Genomic DNA, 21,986 nt, shown 5'->3' on the forward strand with positions numbered 1-21,986 from the left:
TGAGTTACTTATTAACTCATGAAAAACACTGTGGCATCGCCTATTGGAATAAATAAATAAGGAAGTTGCACCAGCTGGGGCTTGGATTCTGCTGATGCCTGAATACGTTGAATAAGACAGAGGAACTGTGAGCAACGATTTGGTGCCCAGAAACTGCGCCTGAAAATGAGGATCTCTTCCGCATTTGCCTTCTCTCTGATTTCCTGCCCGCAAGAAATAACTACCCGGAAGTCGTGAAACTGAAATAGGTGTACCCGGAAGTCCTGAAATAGATTTCTGTGTAAAATGACACGTATGACAAACAGACCCGGATCGGAGGAAGAACAGGCATGTTTGTTTTCAGATGGGACACGAAATATTTAATCTAAGTTGAACTGAGTTTCAATGAAAAAAATCACTCAAGCGAAAACGACTTCGTGGCCGATGTTCAATAGTTAGCTTCCTACGGAACAAAATCTGTGATGGTTTTGTTTGAAAAGTTTAATTGATGGCTTTTGCTGTGTATGTTAATGGCGAGAAGAATGCCAGCGTGGGCTCCAAGCATCCAGGGAACTCACAAATTGAGTTACCAGCCAACAAGATTCACTCCAATGGGACGTATTGGTCAAAGTAAGTAAGGTACTTAACATAGCTGAAAACTAAATGTTTATTTATTCAGAAAGTTATCGGTAAGTAGCAGGTAATGCCTATTTTGCTGATTGGCCAATGAGTAAAAAGTCACAAGAAAACGCCATTGCCTGAAGTCTAATCCCCGTACAATGCGAAGGATTATAGGGTTGTGAAATGTAAAATGAAAGGTTGGCGAGGTTTGTACCTGAACCGAGAATATACTATATACCCACCAGGAGAAGCTGAGCTGTTGAGACTGTGGCAAAAAGAGTCTTGAGGAGTGACTTGATAGAGATCTTAAGAATTAAGAAAGGGTTCTGAAGGTCAGATGTGGACTGATATTCAGGACATAAAAATGAATCAGATACCATTAAATTCAATGCCAAGTTCGGGAGAAACTCTTATTTCAAGAGTGGTAAGAGTGTGGAACGCACTAGACTAGGGAGCTGTTGGAAGTGAATACGTTTGAGCTGCATAAAGGAGAAAGGAATAGATACAGTGGAGTGGGAGATACTTGTGAAGAGCCATGTTTGTGGTGTGGATGTATTGACCTGAAAAGGCTGTTTCTTTAATGCAGGTTCTGTTTTGACTCAAATGGGAAACATGTCAAATCTAGGTTAACAATTTTCTTATTTGTTTATTTTTTTCTGAATCTTGGCTTTGCCATTTACATAGAACAGTACAGCACAGTACTGACCCTTCAGCCCACAATATTGTGACAACTTTTAACCCTCTCTAAGATCAATCTAACCCTTCCCTCCTACATAGCCTGCCATTTTTCAATCATCCATGTGCAAGTTTCTTAAATATATCTGCCTCTACCACCACTCCTGGCTGGGCATTCCACACACCCAAACTCTCTGTATTTAAAAAAAAACCCTGACATCCCCCCCCCCCATGCTTTCTTCCAATCACCTTTAGATTATGCCTATTATATTTGCAATTTATGCCCTGGGAAAAGGTCTTTAGCTATCCATTCTATCTTTTTGTACACCTCCACCATGTCACCTTATCATCCTTTGCTCCAAAGAGAAAAGCGCTAGCCTGCTCAACCTATCCTCATAAGACAAAGTTTGTTCCATTTTTAATCCATAAAGTGGGGTTTAAACTCCGTCATGATGGAAATTACTTTTCATGACTCAACTTACTAGAATGTCAATATTTTACTCAATTTCTTTAACAACTAAATTGAACTGTTTGTTCAGGCATGGATGAGGAATTTTAGCATCTGACAATAGTTACCTTTTTAAGTAGTTGAAATGACATTTTAGAATTTTTGATAAAAAACGTTATCTTTTTAAAATAAAACCAAGCCATGATGATAATAAATAGTTATTTCCTTAAAATCTAGAGGACCAGATATAGATAGCAAATATTAGGGAGTATTTTGGGAAAGAGAGGACTCTTTAAGAAGGGAGGGAGGCAGAAGAGAGAAAATTATAGGCCTGATAGCTTGACTTAAGTGGTTTGGGAGATGTTGGAGTCCATTGTTAAGGCTAAGGTTTTGTGGTACTTGGAGGCACATGATAAAATAGGCCAACGGCGGCATAGTTTCCTTAATGGGAAATCTTGCCTGACAAATCTGTTGGAATTCTTCTAGGAAATAACAGTTGTTTACTTGGATTTTCAGAAGGCTTTTGACAAGGTGCCACACATGAAGCTCTTTCACAAGATAAGACCCCATGGTATTACAGGAGACATACTAGCATGGATAGGGCATTGGTTGACTGGCAGGAGGCAGAGAGTGGGAATAAAGGGAGCCTTTTCTGGTTGACTGCCAGTGACTAGTGGTGTTCTATTGGTGTTAGGACTGCTTCTTTTCATGTTATATGTCAGTGATTTGGATGATGGAAATGCTGGCTTTGTGACCAAGTTTAGGGATGATACAAAGATAGCTGGAAGAGCAGGTATTATTGAGGAAGCAGGAAGCCTACAGAAGGACATAGACAGATTGTGAGAATGAGGAAAGAAGTGGCAGATGGAATATAGTGTAGGGACTTGTATGATCATGCACTTTGGTAGAAGGAATAAAGGTGTAGGCTTTTCTAAAAGGGAGCAAATTCAGAAATTGGAGATGCAAAGGGAATCTTGCACAAGGGAGTCTTTCTGCAGGATTTGTGCGGGTTGAGTCAATGGTAAGGAAGGCAGCTGCAATGTTAACATTAATTTTGAGAGGACTAGAATATAAGAGCAAGGATATAATGCAGAGGCTTTATAAAGCTTTGGTCAGACTACACTTTGAGTAGTATGAGCAGTTTTGAGCTCTTATCAAAGAAAAGATGTACTAGCATTGAAGGAGGGTCTAGAGGAAGTTCACAAGAATGATTCTGGGAATGAAAGGGTTAATGTATGAAGAGCATTGGATGGCTCTGGACCTGTACTTGCTGGAGTTTAGAAGAATAAGGGGTGATCTAATTGAAACCTATCGAATATTGAAAGGCCTAGATAGAGTGGATGTGCATGGGATGTTCCCTGTAATGGAGGAGTCTAGGACCGGAGGGCACAGACTCAGAATTGAGGGATTTAGAACAGAGATGAGGAAGAACTTATTTAGCAGGAGGGTAGTGAATCTGTGGAAACAGATGGTTTTGGAGGCCAGGTCATTGGGTATATTTGGTAGAGTCTGATATGTTCTTGATTAGTCAGGGTGTCAAAGATTACTAGGAGAAGGCAGGAGAATGGGGTTGAGAGGGATATTAGATCAGCCATGATGGAATGGTGGAGTAGACTCAATAGGCCGAATGGCCTCATTCGACTTCTATGTCTTATGGCCTTATGGTCTAAAGCTCTGAACTTGGATTCTCAGTGTGAATTGGGATCAAAATGAAACTGTTTCAGAAGCTCACTTATCAAAACCTACTTTCACCAACAATTCTAAAACAGAACTTGTGATCATGCGAAGGTAATGAGCTTACTTGGCGTCTCTACTACTTTACACAAAGCGACATCTCCTAATCTTAACTTCGAAATAGATCTTCTAAACTATTTTCTGAGTTCATATTTTAGAGAACCACCAATGCCCTTGAAAGGAAAATGGCCCAGTCCACCTTGGGTAAAGCCTTCCCCACCATTGAACAGATCTAAATGGAGCAGGCTCACAGGAAAGCAGCATCCATCATCAGGGACACCCACCACCCAGCTCATGCTCTCTTCTCAGTGCTGGCATCAGGAAGTAGGTACAGGCACCTCAGGACTCTCACCACCAGGTTCAGGAACATAACTTTACTCAGCTTCTTGCCCCAGCATTGAAATGTTCTCATAACCTATGGAGTCACTTTCAAGGAGTCTTCATCTCATGTTCTTAATATTTATTGCTTGTTTGCTTATTTTTTTATTTATTATTTTTTCTCATGTTCGTATTTGTACATTGGTTTTTGTCCGCTCTATTGGGTGCAGTCTTTCATCCTTTCTGTTATGCTTCCTGGATTAACCAAGTATGTCCACTTGCAAATGAATATCAGGTTTGTATATGGTGACATACACAGTATGTACTTTGATAATAAGTTTACATTGAACTTTGAGATACACAGCCACAGAAACTAGTGCTTTGGCCCACTGTGCCCATCAGTCATATTTTCATGAAATGAAAAATGGTGTAAATCACATTTACTTCCTGGTACGCTCATTTGTCAAGTCAAGTGAAGTCAAATTTATTTATAAAGCACATTTTAAAACAACCCATGTTGACCAAAGTGCTGTACAAACCGTAACAGGTAGCTAAAATCACAAATACAAGAAACACAGATATAAACAACAAGGCACACAGCTTATAGGCACAAAATAAACAACACATGAGCCTAGGCACAAGCCAAAAATCAGCCACATCAGGAAGATTCAAATACTAGTGAATAAAGGTAAGTTTTGAGCCTGGACTTAAAAGAGTCAAGGGAGGGGGAGCAGATCTGAAAGGGAGAGGAATGCTGTTCCACAGTCTAGGGGCTACAACAGCAAAGGCATGGTCACCCCTGAACTTAAATTTAGATTGTGGGGCAGCCAGGAGCCCCAAGTCAGCCAACTTGAGGGACCTGGAAGTAGATTAAGGGGTTAGAAGGTCTGCGATATAGGAGGGGGCCAGCCCATTTAGGGCTTTATAAGCAAACAGGAGAACCTTAAAATCAATTCTAAACTGTACTGGAAGCCAGTGGAGAGAGGCCAGGAGAGAAGTAATATGGTCCCTCTTCTGGGCACCTGTCAGGAGCCTGGCTGTGGTGTTCTGGACCAGTTGCAGGCGGGACAGGGACTTCTGACTAATCCCAGTATACAGGGAGTTGCAGTAGTCCAAGCAGGAGGATATAAGGGCGTGGATGACTTTCTCGAGATCTTTGAAAGAGAGAAACAACTTGATTTTGGCGATAGTATGAAGCTGGAAAAAACTGGCTTTTACTACTGCATTAACTTGCTTGTCAAACTTAAAAGCAGAATCAAATATCACACATGTTTTTGATATGGGGTTTGACAAGGGTAACCTGCTTTTCCTGCCCTTCCTGAATAGCACTTACCGGGTTTCTTAAAAATAAAAAACCTTTATAGGCATTCTGTAAGAAGCATCCCATTAGTGTTTCAGTAAAGTCCTTTTTTCTCTCATTGTTTGTGTTATTGAGAATCTTCAGTGTGTATGGCCTTTACTCATTCATAAATTTTAGACTTTAATCACCCCTTTATGAGGTGCTTCACTTCTGCTGCTGTTCACACTGACCACATTGATGGTGTTTCAGTATAGAAAAACTTGGACTGTATCCTCAGTGCATTCTATTGTACCCCCTCCAACTACCTAATACTAGAACTCAGTGCTTCAACTAATAAAAGCAATCATCTTTACCACTCTATCAACCCCTGCAGTCACTTTCAGAGAGCTATGGAGTTGGACCCCTAGATTCCACTGTACATCAGTCCTGGTAAGGATCTTGCCTTTAACAGTATATTGTGCATTTACATTTGATTCCCCAAAGTGCAACAATTCACATTTGGCCAGATTAAGCTTCATCTGCCATTACTCAAACCATATTTGAAACTGATCTATATTCTGTTGCTGTTTGCTTTACAATCTTCTACGTCATCCACCCCACCCCCAATCTTTGTATTGCTTGCAAACTTACCAACCCTCCCATCCCTATGTTCATCTAGGTCATTTATATATATCAGAAAAGCAAAGGTTCCAGTACAGATCCCTGAAGAACAACTTCAGCAAGAATAAATCCCACACTGCCCTCTGTTTTAATTATAAATCGAAACAGCTAAGTCACACTGGCTTGAGTGCATCTTAATCTTCTTGATAAATTTGCCACATTCTTGTCAAACACCTTACTAAAATCTATGCAGATAACATCCACAGCTGTAACTTTATCAGTCAAGTGTACCACTGTCAGCAGGTCAAGATCCTGGCACTCTCTCCTTAACAGCATTGTGGGTTTGTCCACATCTCAAGGACTGCAGTATTTCATGAGGGCAGCTCACAATCATCTTCTCAAGGGCAGTGAGGGATGGCCCATTAAATATGGCTCAGGCTGCAAAGTGCAGATCGCTTGAAGGAATTTGAAATAAAAAGATGACATGGAATTGAACACCGCCCTGTGGAAGTTAAAGTGGGAGCAGGGAAAATGAAAGCAGTGTGACTGTTATGAGCACAGACTGGAAGCTTTTTCCCTTGAGATGCTCCTGTATTTGTCACTGCACACTAGCATAAACAACGTCAGTTCTATTTTCAGAATAAATCCACTTAATTTCTCACAAGTTAACTGTTCATGGTTGTGTTCTTTGCAACACAATTGACATAGCTTGCACAATTGTGCTCATTGCATTTTGCAGGACCTCCGCCACAGAGAAATCACATGGTCTTTCTTAATTCCTACAGGTTAGATGCCAGATCATGGATTCCCTTTTTGTTCTGTGGCACGTGCCTCCTCTACTGTGCCAGAGTAACACTGCCCATTTGTGTATCTGCCATGGCCGAACAATTCGACTGGGACAAGAAACAGTCTGGAATTGTACTTGGAAGTTTCTTTTGGGGCTACTGTCTGACACAAATATTAGGTGGCTACATCAGTGACAGGTGAGATGGAAATTTTAAGTAGCATATATTCGAATATTTACCACCATCTCTTGCTTAAGCTTTTGTTGAACCTTGTTTGAGCAGGTGTTACTCTTCATTGGAACTGTAGAGCCACAAGCAATTAAACTGCGAAAGGAAAAAAAATGGGTTGAACACAGTCAAGTAAGATCTGAGCATAGCATTTCATTGTGTTTTGGATCCCTGCATGCTTGGTTTTAGAGAATGAGACAAAGATGTACATACTATGGGTCATTAATTACAAAACTTTAACTTCTAAATGTAGTTGACAACAACTACATAGAGGCTTGAACCTCTTGTTCTACATGTAGTGAAAAGTTTTAGAATTCAAACATATGAAGAATAAGGTATTCTTTTCTGGTCTGGCCATCTGTTGGTACTTGTTTTTAATAGTCAATCTATTTTTCACTAAGTTCATAGACACGTTTTGCACATATGTTTATTGATTCTTTACATTTCATTTTGAATTTTAATGCAATTCCTTTATATTTATTAATAGAAGAAATCCAGGGATATTTATAAAAATGGTATTACATGTATATGAGTAGTAGATATGTCATTTGCTGGGATTTGGTGGAGAAGGAATGAATGGGAAGCTTAATTAAATAATCAATATGTACATATTAGAAAAGTATTTTGTTTTAATTATGTGTTTTATAACTTTCTAAGATGTATTCAGTGCCTATTTAATACGATTTTATTGCTTTTCTTCATAATATATAAATATATTTACTTCCCTTTACACTACTGGTGTTTAGGTCAGCAATGAAAGTCCTCCCTCTGTCTGTCCATACTGTCACACACAGAAATAGAAGGATTCTTTATTGCTGTTTCTGAAACAATTTTTTGACCACTCAGGGTTGTAGGCCCTGAGCTGAACAACTGAACCTGGAGGACCAGTGGATGTTAGTCTGGCCTCTACCCATGGATCTGTTTGGCATGGGTGACCCCACCAAAAGTTAAAGCACAGGGCCCTGACTCTAGCCAACATGGTTCTCTTGGTCATTGAGGCACACAAACCTCCATACCCTACAACAAGGTTGTGGCCCCTCTTGGGGGATAAAATACACACACACACACACACACACACACACACACACATACACACACACACACACACACACACACACACACACACACACACACACACACACACACACACACACACACACACCAATTTCATAAATGCCAGCTCATTTTTAGTTGTAATGTGTAAGAGTAGAGGCACTGAGCAGAACGATGTCTTTGAACATAAACATACTGCGTATTTGCTTTCCAGAAATCCTATACAATCTACCACATCACAGAATAAAATTAAACAAAAATTCATTGCATTCATTTAAATCAGCTGATTGCAGAATTGGCCGATTAACAACTTTCTCATTTTCACAGTGCATTTTTTATGAGAAAGAACTTGAACCATATACCTACTATTGATACTGTAAAAGTTAAAGTTACTTTTATGTTACATATAATTATAATCCCCTTTTATAATGTATTGCATAAGTAATAAAGATGACCAATAAGAATGCAACTTGCTTTTTCAGTGAACACTGATATTTAAACATATATAATGTGAATTTCTACTTAGACCTATCCATTTTTTAAAAACAGATTGGGTGGAGACAAAATTCTTATGCTTTCAACTTGTGCCTGGGGATCAGTAATCTTGTTGACTCCACTTCTCGTGTACAGGAGCTCTGCACCGATTGTTCTTTTGACAGCATCCAGATTCCTTATGGGCTTGTTACAGGGTGAGTTTCAACAGTGGTGGAAAGGGGGAAGTTGTCTTTCTTTTTGTTGTCACAGAGCTTGTGGTAGCAGCAGCAGACGATTGTTGACACTTCCCTGTAAAACTACCCCAACAACTTCTGTCTTCTATACATTTGAGTTTTATGAGTTGGTTTCATGACTCTGTGTTCATCCAAACATTAGGCTGGCTGCCAGGCGATTGCACATTAGCATAGGGGTTAGTGTGATGCTATTAGAGTGCCAGCGGCGGGGATTCAATTTCCTCTGCTTTCTGTAAGAGTTCGTATGCTCCCACCATGACCGTGCGGGTTTCCTTCAGGCACTCCCGTTTTCTCCCACATTCCAAGGATGCACAGGTTAGAAAGTTAATTGCTTACAAGAGTGTAATTGTGTGGCATGGGCTTATTGGTCTGGAAGGGCCTGTTGGCGTGCTTCCTCTCTAAACAACATTAGACTTTATATAGGTATGGTCTAGGATTTTGCAAACTGTTCTTACTCTAAATAAACATTGAAAGTGCTCAGTTGTGGAATGATGTGAACTTGAGCTTTTAATATTAAAGTAACCCAGAATTATTGCTATGGGACCTGACAACTTAATTATTCCTTCCATTTTGTGATTAACTGTTCCATAGTTTTTAATAGTTTATAATATTTTATCTTATCAGTCACACCTGTGTGTTCAGTCTTTCTTTTGCTGGTTAAATAATACCTCTGTTATTTTTATTTCCTGGTTTGCTCTCTCTGAGAATTCTTCAACCAGGTTGATGGAACTTTTTCTTGAGTCCTGTAGATGTGGAGTGAGTGGTGCCTAATTGTAGATCACTTTGGAAAGTGGCAAATCAGCCTCTTGTCTTAACCTTTTCTATGCAGGTTCCTGGAGGTGAGCAGGGAGTGCTATTCCTTTGCAATGACCACTAGATCTGGTAATATTATTTAAAGCATATTGAAACAGACTATTGCTGGGTTTCTCTTCCTGAAACTTCAACTTTAATGTACTCACCTATGGACATGCAATGTAACTATAAATTAGAAGTCGTAGTTACTGTTTTTCATCACAAAAAAGTCTTAGTTACTGTTTTTTAGCACTCTTAAGATATTTTGTTTTGTACCCATTCATGTAAAAAAGATCTTCAAAGAAAGCTTTCAAAACAATATTGGTAAGTGTAGAAGTGGCAGTCCAATTCTCGGGATCTGACACTAGTAGGTCAGAGGAAGGTGCTGCAATGTTTGGATGAAATGTATGAACTAGACTGATGGCAAAGTCTGAGCAGGAAGTATAGATAGAAATGTAAAACAAGTTTTAAACATCCAAACTTCCCGAGGTATGGGATAAACACAAAGGAACATTAAGAATAAGCAAAGAAAGCTGCTTTCACAGTATAGAATACCAGAAGAGAGAGAAAAAATGTTTCCATAATTCCTTGCTACATAGAAGGAGGCCATTCAGTTTACTTGACAATCCCATTGTCAAACCCATCAATCCCATTCCCCCACTTCCTTCACAGAAACACTTTCTCACATTGCCATGCCGTCAGCACTCTTGATGCTTCTGCCAGCTGTCTACACAAGGAATAATTTACAGCAGACAGTTATCTTACCAACCGGCATGTCTGTGGGGTATGGGTGGAAACTGAAATCCACAGGTAGGTTCTACGCAAACAGCTCCCAGGATCAGGAACTGTTAAATATATAGTGCACAATAATTAACTACCTTCCAAAAATCAGGCAGGATTAATGAAGTCATATTGTCTATCAAGTAATTTATAGAATTTTAGCAACAAAACATGGGAATTGAAGTCAGTAATTAGAGATGAAGAAATGGGTGAAATGGGATTTGTAGAAATCCTAACAATTCAGTCGCAACTCTATGCTGCCTCTTTTTTGTTGAACAGTTGCAGATCTTTTCCTTCAGTAGCCCATCAAAGCCCTACTCCAGGTAACTATCACATGCAGTACGAAACTTCTTAACAACAAACCTGAGCTTGTCTTTTACCAAGGCACTGTTGGTGTTTTGCTCGTGATGGATCCTTCAATTTGAATTCAGCTCTCTTAAACATTCAACATTTAATGTGTTCAAAAATTATAAATAAATAAAAGACTGATGTTAGTAAGGATTCTTCTCATTTAATTTTATTTGTTATGTGAGTGTCATAGTTACTTCAGTGTTAAACAATTCTCTTGTAACAGTGTCTGAAGATATATGGTAAGAATGAATGAAATTGACAATATGATTGCGTGGAAAAAATGTCTTAATGGAAATGTCGTCAAAGATAGTAGATTCTGATAAGGATTGATGATTAACCTGGTTAGATATAGTGAAGGGTCTTACTGGACAGGGGAAGTGTTTACTAGTTGCTAGAGGATCCTAGAAGTTGTTTCTGGTTTCAAATTGATTCTGTGTGACAGCACTTTTCTGAAGTGCAGTCAGGTTTATTCAAAGCCTGTGGCAAAGGCACACTTATCTGAGAGTATTAAATTAAAACTAGATACAATATTGCCAGATCCACTTGGAAAGTCCCATTCATATTCTTCTCATGCCATATCAGGTAAGGCAAACTGACAGCATTTATCTCAGAAGTCTCAAGTTCATTTGTGTCCCCATTAGGGTCACTTACTCATTTTACTTGTTCGCTGAAATGCTGTTCTTGTGTTTCCTGTCTTTCTGTCCATTATCTTATCACAACAGTATTAAGCCAATATTTTTTCTACAGGTCGGGACTTGATTGTAATTTGTGGAATGTTGATTCATTGTGCATGCTTCCAGTTAATTAACTACTTCATTTATCTTCAACCGATCTTTGGCAAACTTAGCTTGTTTGACCTTTCAGCTTCAGGTTTTCATTACACAGTTCATTCTGCAAGCATGACTCCATGCCTTCTATTTGCTTATAACTCGAATCATTCACCTAACTTCCACTCTGACCTCTCTGTCCTCAGCCACACTTGCCGTTCTAGTGAAGCTTGAGGATCAGACCCTTATCTTCCATCTAGGCACATCACAACCTTCTAGTCAAGATGAATTCAACAGTTCCTGACAATTGGCATTCTAAGTGCAAAATTCCAGCACACTCCACACACCTCTATAAATTTGAATAAATATTATGTATTTACATATTATACAACAAACCTTGTATTTGCTAACAACACCATGTATTATCATTGTGTATCATTTAATCTCCGCTAGCTTTAAGTTTTTCACAGACTTTGCATTTGTTCTTTCTTTTTGCCTTTATTTGCATTTTAAAATTTACCTTTTTTTCTGGTTCTGATGTTACAGACTATGAAACGTTAACTCTATTTCTTGTTTTCTCATATAGAAACAAAGGTAGAAGTATACCTCTTTCATCAATATACTGACTTATCTTCAAACCCTGTACCATTTTGCTGTCTTATTGCCATAACCTCTGATTCTAGTTAGAAATGCTTCAACATTAGTTTGAATGGACTGAGTCTACACAGCCATCTGAGGTAGAGAATTCCATAAATTTGCCACACTTTTGAGTGAAGAATTGCTTTCTCATCTCAGTACTAAATGTCCTATCCTGCACTCCCCAACTTTAAGCCCTTACCGTCTAATTCCTCAGTCAGGGAAAATATTCTCCCTCCGGTGAACTTGGAAGATATTGTCAGCACTTTACAACTTACAATGGGATCTCCTCCTCTCTATTTTTGATGATTACTTATTCCTTTCTCAACAGCTGCCTAACCCTCTTCATATTTCCAATATCCACAGTCCTTAATATTTTCAGTATTCACGATAATTTGCTACTGCAACCATATTTCACAACTAAGGATAGTGTCCTTTGCAGGGATTCTATTATTTGCAGATTGCCTTATCGAAAACCTGGAAAATATCAGTGACTGTGTGAAGTAAAGGCTGCTTTTTAAAATACCACATGCGGGAGCTTTTATTATTACCTATAAACAGACTATCTAATATGATAATCAGCTGAAAACAAGATAGTAACTGTTCAGAAAATGCACCAACAAATAGTTAGGTTTCATAGTTTAAATCTATTATGGTCTAATTAAAGGTAGAGTTGATAGGTTTTGATAAGTTTATATTCTGTTCATTTTGAACAGAATATAAACTTTTAAAGTACATTATCCTAAGGTCCAGTAACATAATGCAAGATGCATACTTCTACTGAGTAAATGGAGAACTGCTTTTGCATCTAGCATTTATTCATTTTCTAGTATTAAAAAAATCTGCATTTGTCAGTATTTTGCAAAGCTGTGGTTAATATCGTACTAATGTCCTCCTTGTTTTGGTTCTATTTTTTATTCTCCATCTTAAAATCTTGATGGCAGGCCCCTCCCATACTTCAGAATCCAGCCATAGCTGCAAAAGAGAACTAATGTGAATTATCACCTAATGGGGCATTTAATCACTTTCTATATGCACATTATTAAAATAAATTTTTTTTCCCAGTGGAAAAAGGGCAGAGTTATGGAATGTTTAAAAGGACAAATAAATTATGACATGGTGTGTATTTGGCTTGTGGATATTAACAAGATTATGGTTTGCCACAGAACTGACAAATCTCAGATCACAGAAATAACTCATTTTACATGACAGCCACAGTATTCTTCATGGGTGTAGTGTTTCACAATATCCTCTTGTCAAAGTACCACTCTTTGATATTTTAGACCACAAAACTTTAAATAAAATTTGAAATACTTTTAAAGCTGAGAACAATTTTAACTCCTTCAAAGTGGTAATTGCCTTCAGGTAAATGAAATGACAATAGACGATAACCTCTCTCTTTTTCTGTGTGGATTCTAGGTGTGTTTTATCCATCCCTAACAAGTTTATTCTCCAGTAAAGTGCGAGAATGTGATCGAGCATTTACCTCCAGTACTGTCTGCACAGGTGCTCAAGTTGGGTAAGTTGTAACTTACAGGCAAATTGCAAGAAGTTGGGACCAAGATAAAAATACCTTGTCATACTAATCGTTGAAAATACTATGTGTTCTACCAGCAACTGAGAATACAAGGCATAAACTTAGCAGACATGTGTTTTAAACATTTGCAGGCTTGAAATTACTGTGGCTAATATTTGTGGAAGTATTGTTGCACTTTTGTTTTGTTTGAGGAATCTTGACATTGCAATTGGTAATAAACAATAAACGTGGATGAGCTACTTTTATTGTGCATTCCCAATTGTTTATTGAACTGAAAATTTTGTTTGGTGATTTCTCTTAATGACTTTTTTGTAAATGGAGATAAATATGGTTCCTTAATAGATCTACCAACATAATGAATAAAGTAACAACAGGCAAATTCCCGCTACTGTTCCCTTAACTGGTGTTGTTGAGGCAGTTTGGTCTTAATTTCTACAACTTTTAATCGACAAACTTGAGTTTGCATCCTTAATTGTTATGTTACATTTGTATTAAACCTGTTTATTTTTAAGATATGGCCCAGGAAGATTACATTTGATTTGTATTGAATATAGTTCAGAGTGTTTCTTCTAGCTAAACTTTTTCAAATTGCTTGGCTTTTGTATGGCACATCATAATACATGACCTACATGTACTTAAGAGCTCTGGACATGCAGTAAGAATGGGTACAGTCGGAGAAGTAAATAGTATGCAGCATTTAGTATGATAAAGGAGGAAATGTTACTGTAGTAAAGTTATATCATTAATGTTATATCTGGCACTGGATTAATACTGGGCTAAAGTTTAACTCATTGGATGGAAATCCTTGGGTAAGCAATCAAGCTACACATTCAATAATGGATTCCTGTCAGATTCTGTTTATTTTTATACATATGCCTTTATCTGGAGTTGTAGATTTTTTCTTTGCTTTCTCCTTACTTTGGAATAAAGCTATTTACTAAATAAACATGTATTTGAAGGTTCTATTTTGGTAGAATTCATTCAGAATAACTACTTGCCTGGATCACTCACTGAAGCCATTCAGTGCAGAGGTGGAGTAAAGATATAAGGAGGTATCTGAGTGGCACAAACAAGAGAGAATCTGCAGATGCTGGAAATCCAAGCAACGCACACAGAATGCTGGAGGAACTCAGCAGGCCAGGAAGCACCTATGGAAAAAAATACAGTCGTCGTTTCGGGCCGAAAGCCTTTGCCAGGTCTGGGGGAACAAAGGTGGGAGTAGATTTAAAAGGTAGAAAGGGAGGGAGAAAAACACAAGGTGATAGGTGAAGCTGGGAGGGGGAGGGATGAAATAAATAGCTGGGAAGTTGATTGGTGAAAGAGTTGCAGGGCTGGAGAAGGGGGAGTCTGATAGGTGAGGATGGAAGGCCATGGAAGAAAGAAAAGTGGGGGAGAAGCACCAGAGGGAGGCGATGAGCAGGAAAGGAGATAAAGTGAGAGAGGGAAAGGGGAATGGAGACTGGTGAAGGAGAGAATGGGGGCGGGGGGCATTACTAGAAGTTCGAGAAATCGACACAGATACTTTTCTTCATCAAATGTAGATTTGATTATTCCTGTGCTCTCCTAAATGACCTCTCACATTCCTATTAAAAAAAACTCAGCCAACAACTGTCTTTTAACTCATTCCAAGTTTCACATATGCATTCACTGCCCCAGGCTAAATTTTAAGATTGTTAAATCAATTTATTGCTTTTTACTTTCTCTCTCTTACTGCATAATTTTCTAACCTCCTTAAACTCTGAAGGCTTCTAGGCACTCACAGTCACTTGATCATACCATATTCTCTTCATCGCACCATGGGTCTTTAACTATTAAGTGCTGTTAGCTCCAGATTTCTTAATCTTTTCTTCTTTTAAGGTCCTTAGATGCTACCAATTAAGTTAAAATATTATTCTTAATCTCCTTACGTCTTTTTATTTCATTGGTCCGAATTTCTCCTTTAGCTCAATGAAAAATTCCACTCATTTATGCTTCTGCAATGTCTTACCACTCAAAAGGCACTACACAAATGTAAGCCATAGTTATTTTCAGGTTAATAGTGAGCTGCAATTTGGTCAGGTCACTCGTCTGAGTGCTTCTGGTACCATGTAACCCAGTGCTACCTGTCGCATGGTTAGGTGGTCGGCGACTAAACTGGCTCCCCCACCAGGCTTGCCTGGTGAGGAGGGTGGCTAGACACCCTGCAGGACAAAAAACAAGACCTGTCAAAGGGCGGATGAACCTTCTCGTAGGGTCAATGGCTGTCTAGCAAACACGTGCCGTGAAGTGCGGAAAGGGTATCCCTTGCATCGAAGCTTGGTCTGGCCGTTCACTGCAACAGAACTTCCCCCAGCCGTCTTGGAACCCACCATGCCACTGGATCTGGGAGGGGATGTCGAGAGGTTGGGTCTGGACCTGTACAACCCCCAACTCACCTAAAATCCATTCACACACACGCTGTCCTTTCTGGGGAGTGGGGTCCCACTAACTGACTGAAAGGAACCATCATCATCCTATGGGATGGATATCCAGAGAGTGAGCTGCAAGGAAACCATATTTTGAACTGATTCGGCTTCAGATTCAGATGTATTCATTTATCACGTGTACATCAAAACATTTAGTGAAACCACCAGTCCTCCCGAAGGGTTTCGGCTCAAAACGTTGACTGTATCTTTTTTCCATAGATGCTGCCTGGCCTGCTGAGTTCCTCCAGCATTTTGTGCCTGTTGCTCGGATTTCCAGCATTTACAGATTTTCTCTTGTTTGTGACAGAGTGAAATGTGCCATTTGTGTCAACAAAATTGTAGGAAATATATTGCTCAAGTGGGGAAAAAGAATCTATGATTGATAATTATTTACAAAGCATTACTTAGTTGTTATATTGCATGGTCTATTGAATAGGGTGCAGTTTTCTGACAGCAGATGTGATCTTTTTTGTATTATGTGATTGATTGACGATGTAATCTAATGAACTCTGAAACATTTTTATTTCTATAGAACATTATTAATCGGAGCTGCAGGATCCATATTATTACACAGATATAGCTGGGAGACTGTTTTTTACTTCTCTGGCTTTCCTTCCATATTATGGGCCTACTGCATGTGGAAATATTTCCTTAAAGGGGAAGGTAAATATACATTAATTATGATCACCATTTTCAATTTTTCTCCTCAGTGAGATTTACTATTCCTTTATGCAATTATATTTATTTCATTTAGATCAGATAATATAACAACAATTTATGTCATGTAGACCAGATAATATCTTTGGAAAGTTTGGGCAACAGACTAGTGAATTCAAAGAACAATAAAGTGCCATGGACAAAATTGCTTAGAAGCGCTCCTGTCTGGTAAGTAACTGCAGAATTCTTTATAGAGGTTTAAGAAAGAGAGAACTTTATGTTGCTCCTTTAATTACTTGAGAACATCAGAAGTTCTCCCCTGCTCTTCTTTAAGTAGTGTCTTGGATTCTTTTATGTCCACTTAAAAGATTGGATGATATCAAAAGTCATTGTTCACCATCTGCAAAAGAACTCTCCCTCACTTCCTCACTGAAGTATCAACCTGGATTATATGCCCTTCCCTTGGAATGGGGGTTGAACCCAAATTTGCTACATATACGACCTGTACAACAAGAGCTGGAAGTGCCTAAGATATATTTTATAAAATATGACTTTCTTAGTAGGTTTTATAGTTTTGGAATTGATTTAGGAATAGTTAGTTTAGTAACATTGGTTGCTCTGTTGTCAGGGGAAATGCTTTAATTGGTTTTAAACTGTGTAAAGACTTGTCTTGAGACATTTTTAGACATGAAAAGCAACTGTTGTTTATAAAAAGGAAAATTACTTAATGCATATTGATAATCTTTGCCATGTGTCACAAGTGTTTTATTAATCAACTCCTTTTGGCAGAGAGCAAAGCAAATGAGAGAATTCGGAAATAAAATTAGAAAATGAAGGAAATAACCAGTCAGTAAGGCAGCAACTATAGAGAGATAAACAAAGTTAGCATTTCAGGTAAACGATCTTGAGATGTGTCGAGAAGCTAGAAATAGTGCTAATTTGGACTAATTCATATCAAGAGAATAATTAGAAAAATATTAAATCTAACCATTGCTTTCTAAGGATGGCACCAATAAGTGGTGAAGCTTTGTGTGCAGCTCCAATGGGAATCATCACATATTCCCCTTTAGGACTACTACAGCTGAAACCCAGTCGCAGTAGTGGGTATTTAAGTAAGAAGCATCGCTTCAAGGTGTTCAAAAAAATCTTGATACTCAAAGTCAATGGACCCTGGTTAGCAGGCTTAGTTTGCAAGTGCAGTTCCCCTTTAAAAAAGGGAAGCACTCTAGGCTACAGATATGATTAAAATGCAGAGGCTTTAGACCTCCACTCCTAACTATCCTGCTGGTACAGTGTCAGGAAAATAAAACTGAAGGCCTCAGAGCAAGATTGTCGTACCAAGAGGGACATCAAGGACTGCTGTGTACTTCGCTTCATGGAAACATGGCTCTTTGGTGCCATTTCCAGTGTAGCACTGCAGCCTGATGACTTCACCATTCACCATAAAGACAGGTCAGTTGTGTCTTTTAAAAGCAGAGGAAGTGGACTATGCTTTATGATGAACTCTTTGTGGTGCACAGACATGGCAGTTCTGTCTCAGTCCTGATCACCTGATCTGGAACATCTAGCAGTCAAATATTATCCTTTTTTTTATCTGCCAAGGGAGTTTTCCACCATCATTCTGTTTGCAGTGTATGCTTCACCTTGGGCCAACATCAGGCAGGCACTGGAGGAGGCATGAAAAGGAGCATCCTGATGCCTTCCCTATCATTGTGGGAGATTTCAACCAGGCCACTTGAACAAGTCTGAACAGCTGTTGACCGTTCATAAACAGGTTTAGGTTAGGCAACTCACTACGCAACTCTTAATTCATCAAAGCTCACTCTTTATTGTCTCTGCACAAACAACAATGTAACTGTGTTGACTGCAGGCCAACAACTTAAAACGTGAATGCTACTGTTTCCTCTGTACCAATACTCACTCAGACCACTTCTCCAAACAATAACACTGAAATAAAGATCTCCCATTAGCCAGACTATTGATCGTTTCTTCTCCCAGTCCCTGGTGTGGCTAGTCTCTGTTCTTCCTTGCAAAAACACACAGAGAATGTTGGAGGAACTCAGCAGGCCAGGCAGCATCTATGGAAAAGAGTACAGTTGACGTTTCGGGCTAAAACCCTTATTACACAGATACAGCTAGGAGAGTGTTTTCTACTTCTCTGGCCTTCCTTCTATCATGGGCCTATTGCATGTAAAAATATTTCCTCAAAAGGGAAAATAAATGTTTATTAATTATGATTGCTGCTGAAGGGTTTTGGCCCGAAATGTCAACTCTACTCTTTACCATAGATGGGGCCTGGCCTGCTGAGTTCCTCCAGCATTTTGTGTGTGTTGCTTGGATTTCCAGCGGCAGCTGATTTTGTCTTGTTTGTGATTGTCTTCATTACAATAGTTTGTCTCTGGGGTTCTTGTCATTTGCATTTGAAGCCCTTCATTCTTAAAGTCTTCCTTATTGGTTCAAATGTTGTGCTTCAATCTTGTTCGCTCTAGGTCATCTGACAAATCTGTGTCAGATTCGCATTGGATGTAGTCCAAGGGCGACACAACTTTATGCTTTAGGTGACTTCTTTTGTTCTGTTTGACTCTGGTTCAAACCAGTCGAACATGGTCACCTAGACCCTAGGCCAAGATAACGAGATTACTTCTGCAAACTTGCCATTGTACACAATAAGCAGTTTATCTGAGAGCGATCCCAGGTTTAGCAGATCAATAGCAGAAACTCCTTTGTCCACGCTCAACTGCTCTGATTAATTTATCTCAGAGCAAGAATCTGTTCTTCAAACAAAATGGATGTTACAGAGCAGCTTCATAAAATGGCAGCCTTCATTCCTTCAAGCACTTGGCAAGAAAAAAGACATCTGGTTTGTCTATGTCCACTGTCCTTGTCCATTTGAGTTTGATGTTTCCTTCCATATTTTAATTCCTTCATGGCCAATACGACTACCTCTAGCATATCACCTGTGGAACCAGCGGAGCTAACCTACTTGACTACTGTCATACCATCATCAAAGGTGCTTAGCCTGCCATCCCATGCCCACACTTGGAAAGTGTGATCACGTGGCTGTACTTCTACTTCCAGCCTATAGGCAGAGACTAAAGACCGCAGCACCAGTGGTGAGGACCACGAAGGTATGGTCGAAGGAGGCAGATAGGTGCTTAGAAGACAGCTTTGAGTCAATGGACTGGGCAATATTCAGGAATTCATCTCCGATCTGAATGAATAAGCCACAGTTGTCACCAACTTCATCGAGACCTGTGTGGATGAGTGTGTGTCTTTGAGAACATACTGGACATACCCAAGCTAAAAGCCATGGAAGAACTGGGAGATTCGTAGTCAGTTGAGGGCTAGATCTGTGGGATTCAGGACTGGTGATCCAGTACTATACAAGGAGTCCAGGTATGACCTATGGAAGGCCATCTTAAGAGCAAAAAAACAATTGTAATTGAGGTTAGAGACAGAATTGGATATAGGTCATCTCTGATAGGGTTTGCAGGCCACTACTTCCTACAAAGTAAAACCTAATATTATGAATCGCTGTGGTGATTTACTCCCAGAGGAGCTCAATGCTTTTTATGCATGCTTTTAAAGGGAGAATAAAACTACACCTGTGAGAATACCTGCAGCACCTGTTGGCTCTGTTCTTGGAAGCCAACATCAGAACATCTTTCAAGAGGGTGAACCCTTACAAAGTGTCAGGTCCTGATGGTGTACCTGGTAGGGCTCTGAAAACCTGTGCCAACCAATTGGCAGAAGTGTTTAAGGACATCTTCAATCTCTCACTGTTGCCGTTAGAGGTTACCACCTGATTCAAAAGGGTGATAATCATACGAGTGCCCAGGAAGAGCAGTGTGAGCTGCTTCAATGACTGTCACCCGGTGACAATCACATCTACTCCTGTTTATTGATTACGACTCAGCGTTCAACACAATCATATCCTCTGTTCTAATCAACAAGCTCCAAAACCTGGGTCTCTGTAGCTCCCTCTACAACTGGGTCCTTGACATCCTCACTGGGAAACCACAGTCTGTTCAGAATGGAAATAACATCCCCTCCTCATTGACAATCAACACTTGCGCACCTCAATGATGTGTGCTGAACCCACTGCTCTTCTCTCTCTACACCCATGACCGTGTGGCTAGGCACAGCTCAAATACCACCTATAAGTTTGCCGACAGTACAACTACTGTTGGCAGAATTTCAGATGGTGACAATGAGGTGTATAGGAGTGAGACAGATCAGCAACCCTACACGCAACATCAGTAAGGCCAAGGAGTTGATTGTGGACTTCAGGAAGGGGAAGTCGAGGGAACACACACCAGTCCTCGTCGAGGGATCAGCAGTGGAAAGGGTGAGAAGTTTCAAGTTCCTGGCTGAAGATATCTCTGAAGATCTATCCTGGGCCCAATATATTGATGCAATTACAAAGAAGGATTGACAGTGGCGATATTTCATTAGGAGCTTAAGAAAACTTGGTATGTCATGAAAGATACTCACAAATTTCTACAGATTGACCATGGAAAGCATTCTAACTGGCTACATCACCATCTGATACGGAAGTGCCAATGCACAGGGTTGGAAAAAGCCACAGAAAGTTGTAAACTCAGCCAGCTCCATCATGGGCACTAATCTCCCCAGCATCAAGGACACTCTTCTCATTGCTACCATCAAGGAGAAGGTACTGGAGACTGAAGACACCCACTCAACATTTCAGGAACAGATTCTTTCCCTCCAGCATCAGATTTCTGAATGAACAATAAATCCACCAATTAACACCAATTCACTATTTTCCCCTCTCTTCCTGCGCTACTCATTTATCTTTTTAAACATATACAGTACTTTTTGTTATTTATAGTATTTTTCCTGTCATGTATTGCACTGTACCACTGCTGCAAAGTGATTTTCATGACATATGCCAGTGATAATAAACCTGATTCTGATTCATTACTAAGCAACACTGAGTCTGAAAGATAGCTTTAGATTGAAACTCCTATATGAAAAGTTTTATTAACAGTGGTAACTTAATTCTTATTTTATTTTGTACTTAGAGATACAGCATGAAATAGGCCCTTCTGGCCTTCTGAGCCATTCTACCCCAGCAACCCGTGATTTAAACCTAGCCTAATTTAACCAATATAGAGTACTGTGCAAAAGTCCTAGGTACCTTAAGTATATAAAACCTAAGAATTTTGCACAGTACTGTATGTCACAGGGTAATCCACTATATCCTAATATTTTCCTCACAAAAACCTCTGTGGAAATACAGCTAACCCTGGGTTACAAACACCCACAATATACATGAGCTCCCCTAATTTTATTAAATTCCACAGTGCTGACCAACAGTTCACAATTAGTAAGGATAGGCAGCAATCCCTTTGCCATAGTTGTTCTCAACACTGGTGCTCCTTGAGGCTGGATCCTCGGCACCCTACTACCCTCCCTGTACACTCACAACTGTGTGGCTAGATTCTTCTGTAACTCCATCTGTAAGTTTGCAGATGATCACTGTTATGGACCTTAGGCCAAATAATGATGGGCCAGAGTACAGGAAGGATA

At 39.4% G+C, this 21,986-nt stretch overlaps 1 protein-coding gene across 1 annotated transcript in view; it reads left to right on the forward strand.

Annotated features, from left to right (window-relative positions):
• The first annotated feature begins 266 nt into the window (after positions 1-266).
• Positions 267-21,986, forward strand: part of slc17a9b (solute carrier family 17 member 9b) — a 37,004-nt gene continuing 15,284 nt past the window's right edge. Inside the window, exons 1-6 of the mRNA XM_072241161.1 lie at positions 267-609; positions 6,461-6,658; positions 8,291-8,430; positions 13,215-13,314; positions 16,309-16,439; positions 16,565-16,661. Coding sequence (XP_072097262.1) covers positions 488-609; positions 6,461-6,658; positions 8,291-8,430; positions 13,215-13,314; positions 16,309-16,439; positions 16,565-16,661 — 788 coding nt within the window. The 5' untranslated portion in view covers positions 267-487. The remainder of the gene's footprint in view (positions 610-6,460; positions 6,659-8,290; positions 8,431-13,214; positions 13,315-16,308; positions 16,440-16,564; positions 16,662-21,986) is intronic.

The sequence above is a fragment of the Mobula birostris genome, chromosome 2 (assembly GCF_030028105.1).
Source record: "Mobula birostris isolate sMobBir1 chromosome 2, sMobBir1.hap1, whole genome shotgun sequence".
Taxonomy (NCBI): domain Eukaryota; kingdom Metazoa; phylum Chordata; class Chondrichthyes; order Myliobatiformes; family Myliobatidae; genus Mobula; species Mobula birostris.